The 12,504-nt window shown below is 39.2% G+C and overlaps 1 protein-coding gene across 1 annotated transcript; it reads right to left on the bottom strand.

The window, feature by feature from the left end:
- Positions 1 to 205: 205 nt before the first annotated feature.
- LOC108738965 (acid sphingomyelinase-like phosphodiesterase 3a) lies at positions 206 to 11,046 on the bottom strand. The gene is made up of 9 exons (XM_018472595.1): positions 11,019 to 11,046; positions 8,920 to 8,988; positions 8,439 to 8,601; positions 6,417 to 6,622; positions 6,203 to 6,357; positions 3,831 to 4,017; positions 3,666 to 3,778; positions 1,185 to 1,366; positions 206 to 883 (listed from the first exon to the last, which is right to left on the bottom strand). The coding sequence occupies exons 1-9, from the start codon at positions 11,044 to 11,046 to the stop codon at positions 649 to 651; spliced, it is 1,338 nt and encodes a 445-aa protein (XP_018328097.1). The 3' UTR covers positions 206 to 648.
- Positions 11,047 to 12,504: the final 1,458 nt, after the last annotated feature.

The following is a 12,504-nucleotide window of genomic DNA, read 5'->3' as shown; positions in this document are numbered from 1 at the left end:
AATTATACAATTCACTTACTTACCTGCTGTCTGTTCTTCTGACTCGCACAATCCTTTGAACAATATTCTCTTGCTCTATTTTTGCGTTAATTGGAAAAATATTAAGATTCCTTTTTCAGGAAGGTAAAGTTAAAATTAATTCAATTTGAAAACAGTACAGGTATATTATATTTTTCAACACATTTACATTGTAATCACACCGATGTTCTCAAAAGGAAAAAATATATTTACATCTTACAGTTTTAAATCATTGTCCTCTTTCTTACACCAGATGTATGTATGTATATATTCGACATAGAATTATTTTTAATATTTATTTACATGAGTGTTTAGTATGTAGTACAAAATGAAAGTTTATGCTAAGTTATCATTCATCACTTATCACTGTGTCAAAGTGAAAGTATATTACATGCACAACTCTTTGAAACTTTGTTCATAAAAACACAAATTAATGGGTTAGTAGGAAGAGGAATTATATGTATGTATGTATAGTGAATTATTTGGGTTTTAGTTTCACCCTATTCAATACGTAAACATAAACGGCTAGAAATATCACTTGATGAGTTAATTTCCTTTTGAATAGAGAGACACTGAGAGTCTTTTAAAAGGTTGACTCAAGTTCATAATAATGTGCCTGTATCACAGCGTTTATAGGATTGAGATAAGGGCTGCATTTAGAATCACTATCACTGTTAAAAGAAACGTCCTGCTGTAGAATAAGGACCTGAAAGTTTTATCAGTGGAGGACGCGAGAGCACCTGAAACTCTGTCCATACAAATTTCGAATTCTACAAAATCCACACGCGTAATCGCACAGTAGTGGTGCAGGGCGCAGCCGAAGCCGCAACCTCCGATAACTCCAACAGAATTGGCCCGAAAGTACCTGAAAAATAGAGGACAGAAAATGGACAATATTAAGAAAAAGTTGGAGCAGTTAGGGACACACAACATTTCAGTAAAATCCACAAGGATATAGATTTGTGGAACTGAATCTACGGCATTGTGTTAGATACGGTTGGAGTTTGTTCCTGACGTTTCGCGAGCATGCTCCATCCAGTATCGGAGATGGAAGAATCTCTGCTTGTGCCAGCGAAACGTTAGGAAGCAACTTCAACCGACGAAGGTCTTTAGACTCGGATTAGGATTAGAATTACTAATTTACCTTTTTAATTATTTGATCGTACCTTGTAAATTTCTGGCTTTCTGACAACGGGCTAAGCGTTAACTTCTCTGCTAATCCGTGCAGCGTTAATGGCGTTATCTGACTGATACCGTAATAACTGCTGAAATTGTACTCGACCTGCCAGTTGGGATCTTCCTTAGAAGTCTTCGGTAAGTCCAGGTAGTATTGCGAATAATCAATTATCTGAAAATAACGTTGTTAATACATAACTTTTGCCGTTCGCCAGAATTTCTGTACGAAACGTTTTTAGAAATACGTTTAAAAGTAATAAACGTTCTTAACTTATTCGGAAACGGCATACAGACTAGACATCTGGCACTATATTTAGTAGCAAATAGTTCAGCTTTTAATGTTCACATATGGCATATAAATGGGCCAGAAAAGGGAAGTATTTTAACTTCTAAAGAACCGACTCTTACATTAAATTCCATTACTTTCTCGCATTATGAAGATATACGACTCGCGAGTTATTGTACAAAATAAGTGACCTAAAAGCCACCGTAAATCAAAAAGGAAACCATTCAAGTACCCTCTTGTAATCGTTTAATTAAAATGTAGAAAAGACGCGATGAAATTGGCGACAAGGTTTCTTTTTTAAATTCATAAGTACAAACGTCCGTACTGAAACTGTTAAGACACGAAAGATGAAAGTAATTTTCGCGATAAAGCAGATTTTTTCCGATAGTTTTGCGAGTCCCTTTCAACATTTATTTTGGTTTGTTTTAGCGACAATTCCGCTACATTTTTCCACGATTACAATTGTCGGTATTTTACGGGTTGCATCCCTTTTAATTTCGGTCGAAATTAACAGCCGGCCATATCCGCCCAGCAATCGTAATCAAATTTTGTAGTAGTTCGTTCGGTCCCCTAGTATCTTTAAATTACAGGACAAACCACCGCCAGACCGAACGGTCTCGCTCCTGTACACGAGAGAGGGAAAAAGAAGGGACGCGAAATTTTCGAACTGGTCGATACCCACCAGAGGAATTAGCGCGAATTTTACACTCCGCTACGTTGCACTTTTATTGTTCTGTCTTTAAGCCCCCCCCCTTCCCTCAAAGTTGGTTTAGTATCACCTGTCCATCGAAAAAATCAAACAACAAAAGACTAATCAGCCAGATTACTACAGCAGCAGCTATCACAATCAAGGAATCCGTGTTGTCATCGGTATTTTACAACAGACGTCGTGGCGCATCGATAAAATGTATCCAGTCGTAAACTGTAAAGATGTTGAAAATTGTACAGTACCATCCCAATCACCTGTGCAGCTTCCTTGTCACGCGCGGACTAACATCGAACGCTAATAACGCGCGCGTCTACTCATTCTCCCTCCCAAGTCTCGTCGCATGTACCGTATGCACATTAGAGACTTCCGCGGACGTCCGCTGTTTCTTCTCTCCCTCTATTCTCGCCTCCTGCACCGTGCGTACTTTACAGGCTGCCACGCGTGTCCACTGATTGTCCTCTCAGTCACTCCCGCCACCTGTACCGTGCGTACTTAAGAGATTACCTCCAGCGTCTACTGATTCTCAACTCCTTCTACTATCGTTGCCTGCACCCTGCATAAATCATAGGCCACTGCGCGCGTCTATTGGCTATGCTCCCCGCCACTCCCATCCCCTGTACCGTGCGTACTATTGAGACTACCGCGCGCGTACATTGACTGTCCTCTCCACCAGTGCCGCTGCCTGTACCGTTCGTACTTTAGAGGCCACCACGCGTGTCCACTGATTGTCCTCTCCGTCATTCCCGTCATCTGTACCATGCGTACTTTAGAAACTACCACGCGTGTCTTCTCATTCTTCCACCTAATTCTCGCCGCATGTACCGTATGCACATTAGAGACTTCCGCGCGCGTCAACTGTTTCGCCTCTTCCTCCATTCTCGCCTCTTGTGCCGTGCGTACGTTTGAGACTACCGCGCGCGTACAGTGACTGTTCTCTTCGATAGTGCCGCTGCCTGTACTGTTCGTAATTTAGAGGCCACCGCGCGTGTCCACTGATTGTCCTTTCCATCATTCTCGTCACCTGTACCATGCGTACTTTAGAAACTACCGCGCGCGTCTTCTCATTCTTCCACCTAATTCTCGCCGCATGTACCGTATGCACATTAGAGACTTCCGCGCGCGTCAACTGTTTCGCCTCTCCCGCCATTCTCGCCTCTTGTACCGTGCGTGCGTTTGAGACTACCGCGCGTGTACATTGACTGTCCTCTCCGCCAGTGCCGCTGCCTGTACCGTCCGTACTTTTGAGGCTACCGTGCACCTCTACTCATTCTTCCATCCACGCGCGCCTAATAATTCTCCTCTGCCCTACTCCCGCGGCCTGTACCGTGCGTACTTTATAAGCTACCGTGCCACCGCGTTCGCAAAGAAATTCGCTCATAACTTGCAAACCCTTTAAGGGATCGAAATAAAGTAAAAACTGTTCTTTACGACACGTATCCCGCGTTCTTTTTAGAGCAATGATAAAGGAGCTCTTACCTCGCCGGTGTACCTGTCGAACTTGTACAACCGCAATCCGGGATTGTTGTGGCCGACGTGGAGTCTTCGAGGTGTAAGGGACGGGGCAATAAAAGCCCAAGATACGGGAGTACCTGAAACAAATGACTGCAACGTGCGCGTAGACATTTCGAAGTGTTCACCTACCTTCCTCGTCGTAGAATATCCTGTAGGTGTCTGAATGAAGATGGCCGAAAAACTGACCCACGATTATCTTGGAGTACTTTCGTACTATCTGGAGATATTTTTTATTGTAGTAATCGGAATAAGCTTGGTCTGGAAGAGTCCCTTGCCTCTCGTCGGATCCTGGAGGAATGTGACCTGCTATGTAGACCTGTAACGACACGATCGAACGTTTTCTCGTTTCTTTTATTCTATTTCATCTAAAGACGGTAATGAAAAGTATAAAATAATTAAAAACTCTTTTTTTTTTGGGAAAGTTTTGTCGTTTTAGAAAGGAAACGGGGATTTCTCGTGCTTATTACAATTGTAAAACCATGAAGGAGAATTTTGCATTTCAACGAACAAAAGATTTTCGTTCTCCCTTTAATTTTCTTTCGGGAGAATAACGTCGCCTGACGTCGTCGCCCTTATCCGTCGTATTTCTTGTTCTCCTTCTTGTTCCACCGCCCCCCTCCCCCCCCCCCGACCGAATCGGCATACAAGAAGGGGGGTGTCGGGAGCACTTAAAGTCACTTCCGTCACCACGTTCATTGTTTGTACATTTCCGAAGTAAATGTACACAGTTACGTAGAGAATTCGTTGAATAGGGGCGGCTGCAAGGGACGGGGAATTATTACTAATAATAATTCTAAAGATAATTTTATGCGAAATGGCACAGAACTTCTGTTATCGTTACGCCGAATTCCGGCTCTAATTAATATTCCATTGTTTTGAAAGGGTGGTTTGTTACCTCTTCCAAATCCCTCTGAAGCCCTCCACGACTTACCGTTTCAACTAGCTACTCCAATTCTGGAGTATTTACTTGAAAAATCTATGAATATAAATAAACGTTCGCGAAAACATTTTTGCCCAAAGAAATTATTTATTGAAATTGTTTGTTATGTATTTTAGTCAAGTTTAATTAAATACCTTTCCTTTTGTTTCAGATATTAAAGCCTACCAAACGTCGTTAAGGGTGAGTCTAAATTTTATATTACTTACTGATGGAGTTATTTTTAATATCAAACAGAGAACACGAATAAGAACGATATAATGTTGAAGATATGTAAGTCCTTCATATCTTTTTATTCGCTTCCTTTTATATAATGGAATTTCCCCGATTCTGCTACTTATATACACACACTTTCCCTTATTTTTCCCTCTGTATTTATTATCTTCGAGCATCGTACGAGTCGCTTTGGATCGCGTTTATTTTTTGTCGTTATCAAAAGTGGTATAAAATGTAATTAAAGTTAAAGAGGTTGTCGACAAGTAGACATGTACGTGAGTGTTCTTGAGACCGTCGCGACGTCGAACGTCGCTCAGGCAGGATATATTTTGTCGTAGTCGTACTCGTCGTATGCTATCAGCTAAGATGTTGAATAATTATTATGTGTAGCTACATTGACGAAGAAGCCACCCCAAGAATAATCCGACCGTGAATTTTTCTACCACAGATCCTTATCTTATATACCCTTACACAGAAATGTAATTGGAAAAGAAATGATAGCAAAACCCTTTAGAGAACTGCTAGAGAACGGAAAAGTAGGTAAAAAGATCATAAAAAATATTGAGTACCTTGTATATTTCCCTGTAATAATTTGAATTAAATTGAAGGGTTCTTCAAATATTGTAAATTCAATTGCTATACTATTGCTGTTCTACAATGTACAATAACAATTGCAATTTAAGCTTACCATTGTCAAATTTTAAACAAAAACTAAGTGTTTTAGAAACAGTTGGCATTTATAATGTAACGTTTGCGATGCTTGCTACATCGGACAAAGTGCTAGTGTCATTAAGAGTAGAGTTACAGAACATTTAAAAAGCGACGATAAAAAGTCGCCAAAGCTGGTTTTTCAGAACATCGTGTCTTATCAAGCCATCCCTTAGATCACAATAACTGCACTATTAATTCGTTTAATTCTATACTTATTACAAATGACATTTAAAAATGTTTATGTAACAACAATTAGGTATGTATCGTGAAAGAGAACATGCTGCTTCATTCTTAAATGCATATCTTGGAAACATTTAAAATATCAGCAACTAAAGCCCTTTGCATGACAGCGGCTACGAGGCAGCACAGGGAAATTAATAAGAAACGGATTACAAGGAAACAAAGACCTTTGTTTGCTTACTATTATCCCTTCGATCGATTTGGTTATGTTTGGCTAAATAATTTGTCCCTTATCGTGGCTACAGTTGTTACGCCTTATCTCGCATGTCAACAGGTCAATTTAAAAGTACGAAAATCGATTGTAAACAAAAGGAAAAAGTGGGAAAACAAAAGCTAACGTGCGGGCAAAAAATTGAAGCGCGCCTTTAAAAACAAAAACTGTTTTCTTGGGACTCACCGTCTCCTTGTGGTGTTCACATTTCACCAGTACTTTGTTCAGCCATTCCCACTGTTTGTTCGCGTCCTCGTCATGTTTACCTTTGGTCATCAGGTTCGTGTTGAGGACAATGATCTGTAACTTATGCGTTTTCCTCTCGATCAAATAGTAACCGCCTGTAACGAATTATCTACATTGATTAGATTGATCTCCATTATCTACGAGTTAACTTTACCCGATTCGAATGTCTTCATTGAATCGGTGGGCAGCCAACGACTCCACATGCGACCCAATTGCTTCTGTGACCCCGGATCATCGTGACCCAGGGCGGGAAACACGAACTGGGAACTGAATGTCTTCGTCAGTAAATCTGTTAAATTCTGCATGTATTCTAACTGAAGTGCTTTTTCGTATCGTCTTATGGAATGCGACATGGCATCCCTGAAACGACAACGTTAGAAAAAGGATAAAGAAAATAATTAGTTAGACATCCTGATCGAGTCTATTTTAGTGTTAAGAAATCAAGGATACTTAGTTTGTATAAAGAGTAATAGACAGTTATAGAGTTGGGGTTGCAATGTAGAGAAGTGAATATTAGGAAGGGAGTCAGACAAGGATGTACACTGTCATCGCTACTTTTTAATCTATACATCGAAGACGCGATCAAAATCATTAAAGACAGTACAACTGTAGGGATAGACATACAGGGGCAAAATATTAGTATGCTTAGATTTATAGATGATGTAGCAGTATTAGCATCTAGCAAGGAGGAGTTAGACATAGCTTTAAATAAAATGGAAGAGGTGTTGACAAAACGGTTTTCAATGAAAATAAATAAAAATAAGACATAAATACTGGTGTACAAGGGAGGGAAAAGTAGAGAAAGAGCGAATATAAAGATAGGAGACGAAATAAAAAGGACTCTATAGGCGAGATAGGTTGGTAGGACACCTTCTCAGGCATGAAGGTCTAGTCAGAGACATATTAGAGGCAGAAACAGGAGTTAGGAGTGGTAAACCTAGATTCGATTACCGTTTGCAAACAGTTAAGGATCTGGGTTGTTCTAGTTTTTAAGGAAATGGAAAGATTGTCTCAGGATATGAAAGAGTGAAGGTGTGTGTCCGATCAGTCTTAGGACTGACGACCTTATAATGATGATGAATTCATCTTTAATTGTTATCCACCGTAAATTACCCCAAGAATTTTCACATTAATATTTAAGTACAAATCTTCGGATCAAGATAGATAAAATTGTGTACAACCAAAAAGTGGATAATCTAATCTGAACAGATAATCGTTCGTTTCCTTAATGCATTCAGTATACTAAGTTCGTAATCAGTTAATTAATAATCTTCGCAGAAATTACAGGACAGTGATGATGGCATTATTAGGTTACCCTGCCGGGTACGCGCATCCCGTAAATTCCGTTTCACTCTTACGTAACTGTTGTCACTAGTAAATAATTAATAATCATAATCAACAACCCCTGACGTGCGGCATTCTCTTCCGTCTGCCACGTTTTGCCAATAAATTGTCAGAAATCTTCACGAGCTCCAAGTTTATCTTAAAGTGTATTTGCAAATTACAGTTCGATCACATTTTTAAATAAACTACATACGTACATGTATATACACAACTTTTTTTAAATAATTTTGCTTTTTATCTAGTTAAATTAACTTAAAATTTCGATGATGAAAGGGGGAGAGGGTAGTAAAAACAATTAGAGGAAAGGGGAGTAGTATTAGATTAAAAGAAAAATTGATTAGAAATGTGTTTTTAGACGTAGAACAGTAAAAGTTCAAAACCCAACTACAAAGTAGGTGCTATTCAGTAACTAAGTTACCTTCTTCAAGGGAGTGCTTTTCGGTAAAATACTTGTCTTCTTCAAATCAAAAATTTAAAGGTGGGACAACATATTTGGTGGTCTACAAACACCTCTATATGACTAGAAAACTTTGGTAGTCTTGTAGAACACTGAAAGCTCAAATCAAGACAATGAAGATCCTAAGTACTTTTTGGTAACAACAAATTTAATTTCTTCGGTCTCTGAATGGGGTAATTTTGTTACCGAAAGGTCCCTGAAGAAGGCAGCTTTGTTACAGCAATTTCAAGGGAAAACCTTTTACAATTGCGTGTGACAAACGGATCTCATAATGATCCTTTTGATCCTATTTTATCAAATGTAATTAAAAACTAAGGTAGACAGTGATTTTTGGATATCTATAAGCCATTAGATTTCTGTATTGCGTTTACTAACCCTGTCCAAAGGACGAACTCGACGTTATCGGCCTGCCGTTGGCCCATTATCCTCGCAGCTGACTCGACAAGTTCCCACGGGGAATCACAGCCGTAGTCGCCGTACCTCCCCGTAGGCTTTCGATAATTTCGGGGGCCGCCTTCCGTGTCCGCACGCCAGCATCCTGCCAAAGAAGAATAGACCGGGTTATTTATAGGCAAACGGCTTCTTAGCTCCTGTCTGGAGAGGCATTGTTGTCCTGCAGGACACACGACCGTCGCGCTGGACAAATGCCCCTCCTTATAATATATATATCTACCTAATACATGGACTCCGTTCCGCAGAAAACAATCATCCCTTTAGAATAAAACAAGCGACAGTCTATATATTATAGGATTAATTAATATACAGGATGTTTCGTCGCCTGTTTCAGATAATTACATGTGTAAGGGTCTAAACAAGATTTTACCCCTAAATATATATACGTGTAGGGTTAACTTACCTTTCCTAGTATCTCCATTTATACTAAAGAAGGGATCGTAATGAAAATCGGTTATGTGCCAGAAGTATCCTGAAAAACAAAAAAAAAATTCGCAGTTAACTAGCTAATTATTATTGACGAAATAAATCAATGGTGGTATTTTTTTAACAAGAATTCCCCCTATTGCTTATTCAGATCCCTCGGGATGGTGTCGCTTAAAAGAAATAACACAAGAACCAGATGATCTGGTAGGCAGGAAAGGAACAGGGGTGGAAAAAAGACATTAACCCTGGCCATTCTGTTACATGGTCAATTAAGTTTGGAATGTAATTTCGTTTTTTTATTGGACGGTTTGTTTCGCCTTGTGTGTATCAGTGTTGCGTAAGGGCGAGTACCACCCCTACGACGCCGATAATAAATATAAGAAGAAGCACCTATTGTCCGAAATTAATTGTCCAACCACCTACGCGTAAAATTTATTGTGTTGACGAATCCTTATTAGGAACATTGATTCTTACAACAATAAGGGACACAATTAATTACTGGGATTTTTATTATTATGTTGTGATGGAAGAGAGACATGTTAGAGGCAGAAACAGGAGTTAGGAGGGGTAGAGGTAGACCTAGATTAGATTACTGTTCGAAAATAGTTAAGGATGTGGTTTGTTCTAGTTTTAGGGTAATGCGAAGTTTAGCTCAGGATAGGAGAGAGTGGTGGAGGTACGTGTCCAACCAGTCTTAGGACTGACGACCTTATGATGATGATGTTATGATGGAATATTGGTCTTTAATGGCTTTGGGATTTCCCATATAAAAAGAAGTAAATAAGGGCATTTAGGTCCTTAGTTTTAAAACAATTGTATGTAAAACTGAAATAAATAATAAATCCTTTGCCATCTTTTGAATTTTAATTACACGCCACAATTAAGTGTCTATTGAAGCCTTCCTGCGTTCGTCACGTAGTTCGATGGTTGTTATCATATTTTTTATCCTCTTGAAGGATCCTTTACATTTCTGCCTTAATGTATTGTAGCGTTAGTTTCATACCCTTTCAAATTTTTATTTTTATACTCTTCCGTTGGTACAGAAGCGCTAAGCATCGCTTTCTTCTTATTATTTTTAATGAGACCGGAAAGGACATAAAAGGAAAACAAAAACAGCTTGATAATAATCATTATTATTATTATTATTCTTATCATTCGTACATCGGAAATAATTATCAATACGCCGGTACTCACTCTGTGGAAAATTCACGGCACAGTGCGCTTTAATAATTACGATTTGGACACTTTGGTTTCCATCGGAGATGCCTTGTATCAATTCGATTTAAATAAATATCAAATAGAATGAAATTTCCGAGGTGCGACATCGCTATCTGTCCGTTTCGTTTTTGTTTCGGCTCCGAGAAAGACAAAAGTCCATTTGGAAGTTGGATACTCCAGTTACACGAGTTTTCTTTTGCATCAGTGTGAGTAATCGATGTTTGGGCTCCTTTCTCGTGGAAGTTTGGCAAACTAATAAGCCAACGAAACTATGAGTTTAACATTCCTGATGGCCGACGATTGTTCATCACCCCCCTCCCTTTGTCCCTCTGCCCACTTCTTCCTGCGGTCCTGTGCTGCTTTATCCGATATCTGTTAAACAAACTTCCGGGGTCAAGTTTTGTCCGCTGCTAATTAATGTCTTTACGTAGTTAATATCGCGTTAAATACAAATCGGAATATTCAGGGTTGGGGGACCATTTGTAACATGTTCTTGCTTTTGTTTTGTCCATAGTAAATACCCAGTACAGATAAACCCTATCTCAACCGTGCTATCTTGTACGTAGTATCAGTCAGATTTATCTTCTAAATGCTGGTTTTAAATTGTTCTCAAAATCCTAACTGTATATCTATTCTAAAAAATTCCTTGAAGTCTTTGGAATCGCTTTACGTTAAACGACTTAAAAGTAGCTATGATCAAAAATTTCGTTTATTTCTCAGAAAGAAGATTCCCATGTGTTTTGGTCAAATACTTCACACGTCCAATCTTCTTACATCACACCCTATATTTTATGCCCATATTTCCCTTTATCATTCCTGGTTATCCCATCATATTTAACATTCAAATTCTAGTATTACTTCTGCATCTTCTACCCCCACATTCCATTTTACCCTGGCTCCTCCTTTTAATTCAGTAACTATCGGGTTGTTCGGAAAGTCATTTCGTTTTTTTCCCGACAGAGGATTTATTTGTATTCTTTTGCACCCAACTTCACATTTAAGCCGTATAATTTTTATATGCTTTGAGAGCTCATATAGCAAGGCTTGTGTTGGTGCCCTTTTAAATATGGAGAGCGATAAGCAGCATTTTCGACATATCTTACTGTTTTACTACAGAAAGGGTAAAAATGCTGTTCAAGCCAGAAAGAAATTGACTGATGTGTATGGAGAAGGTGTGTTGACAGTACGCCAGTGCCAGAACTGGTTCGCTAAATTTGATGTCGAAGATGCACCACGTTCGGGAAGGCCGGTTGAAGCTGATAAAGACGCGATAAAGGCATTAGTTGATGTGAACCGGCGAATAAAAACACGTGAGATCGGATTGAGCTTAAATTTATCAAATTCAACAGTTTATGACCACTTGAAAGGCCTGGGATTATCCTCGAAGCTCGATGTATGGGTTCCCCATGTTCTCACAGAGAGAAATCTGTGTCGCCGCATTGACGTCTGCGATTCGCTTCTCAAACGTCACGAAAATGATCAGTTTTTGAAGCGCATCATCACTAGGGACGAAAACTGGGTTGTATACAACAACGTCAAACGCAAGAGGTCATGGAGCAAAAAAGATGAACCGGCTCAAACCATTTCCAAAGCCGATATTCACCAAAAAAGGGTGATGTTTGGTGGCATTTTAAAGGAATCGTTTTTTTTGAGCTTTTACCGGATAACACAACGATTAATTCGGAAGTCTACTGTCATCAGCTGGACAAACTGAATGATGCACTTCAACAGAAAAGGTCAGAACTAATCAACAGGAAAGGTGTAGTGTTTCACCAAGACAACCCGAGACCTCACACAAGTTTGGTCACTCGCCAAAAGCTTTTACAGCTTGAATGGGATACAATGCTACACCCACCATATTCTCCAGACCTGGCACCATCGGATTATTATTTGTTCCGGTCACTCCAAAATTTTTTAGACGGTAAAACCTTCACCTCAAATGAGGAGGTCAAAAACCTCCTCGATCAGTTTTTTGCCAGCAAAGAGCAACAATTTTATGAGCGTGGAATTATGCTACTACCAGAAAGATGGCAAAAGGTGTTGGACCAGAACGGTCAATATATAATTTAATAAACTATTTGTTTATTATACGAAAACTGTCTTTCATTTCCACAAAAACAAAACGAAATGACTTTCCGAACAACCCTATAAATGACACATCATTTAAGAAAAACTATTTTCGAAAATCTTATTTCTTAAGAAGAAAATTCCCAGAAGTCTCATGTCCTTTTGAATTTAGCTTCTAAAAATAGCAATATTCCAATAGTACACCCTATATCTTCAACTCCCTATTTTCCCATAAGTTTTCTGTCCCATATTTTCTTCCCCCGACGCTTTTCGTTCC

Source organism: Agrilus planipennis, unplaced genomic scaffold (genome assembly GCF_000699045.2).
Source record: "Agrilus planipennis isolate EAB-ADULT unplaced genomic scaffold, Apla_2.0 scaffold134, whole genome shotgun sequence".
In the NCBI taxonomy this organism is placed as follows: domain Eukaryota; kingdom Metazoa; phylum Arthropoda; class Insecta; order Coleoptera; family Buprestidae; genus Agrilus; species Agrilus planipennis.
Note: the sequence above shows the minus strand (reverse complement) of the source record. Positions and strands in the feature narration are given on the sequence as shown.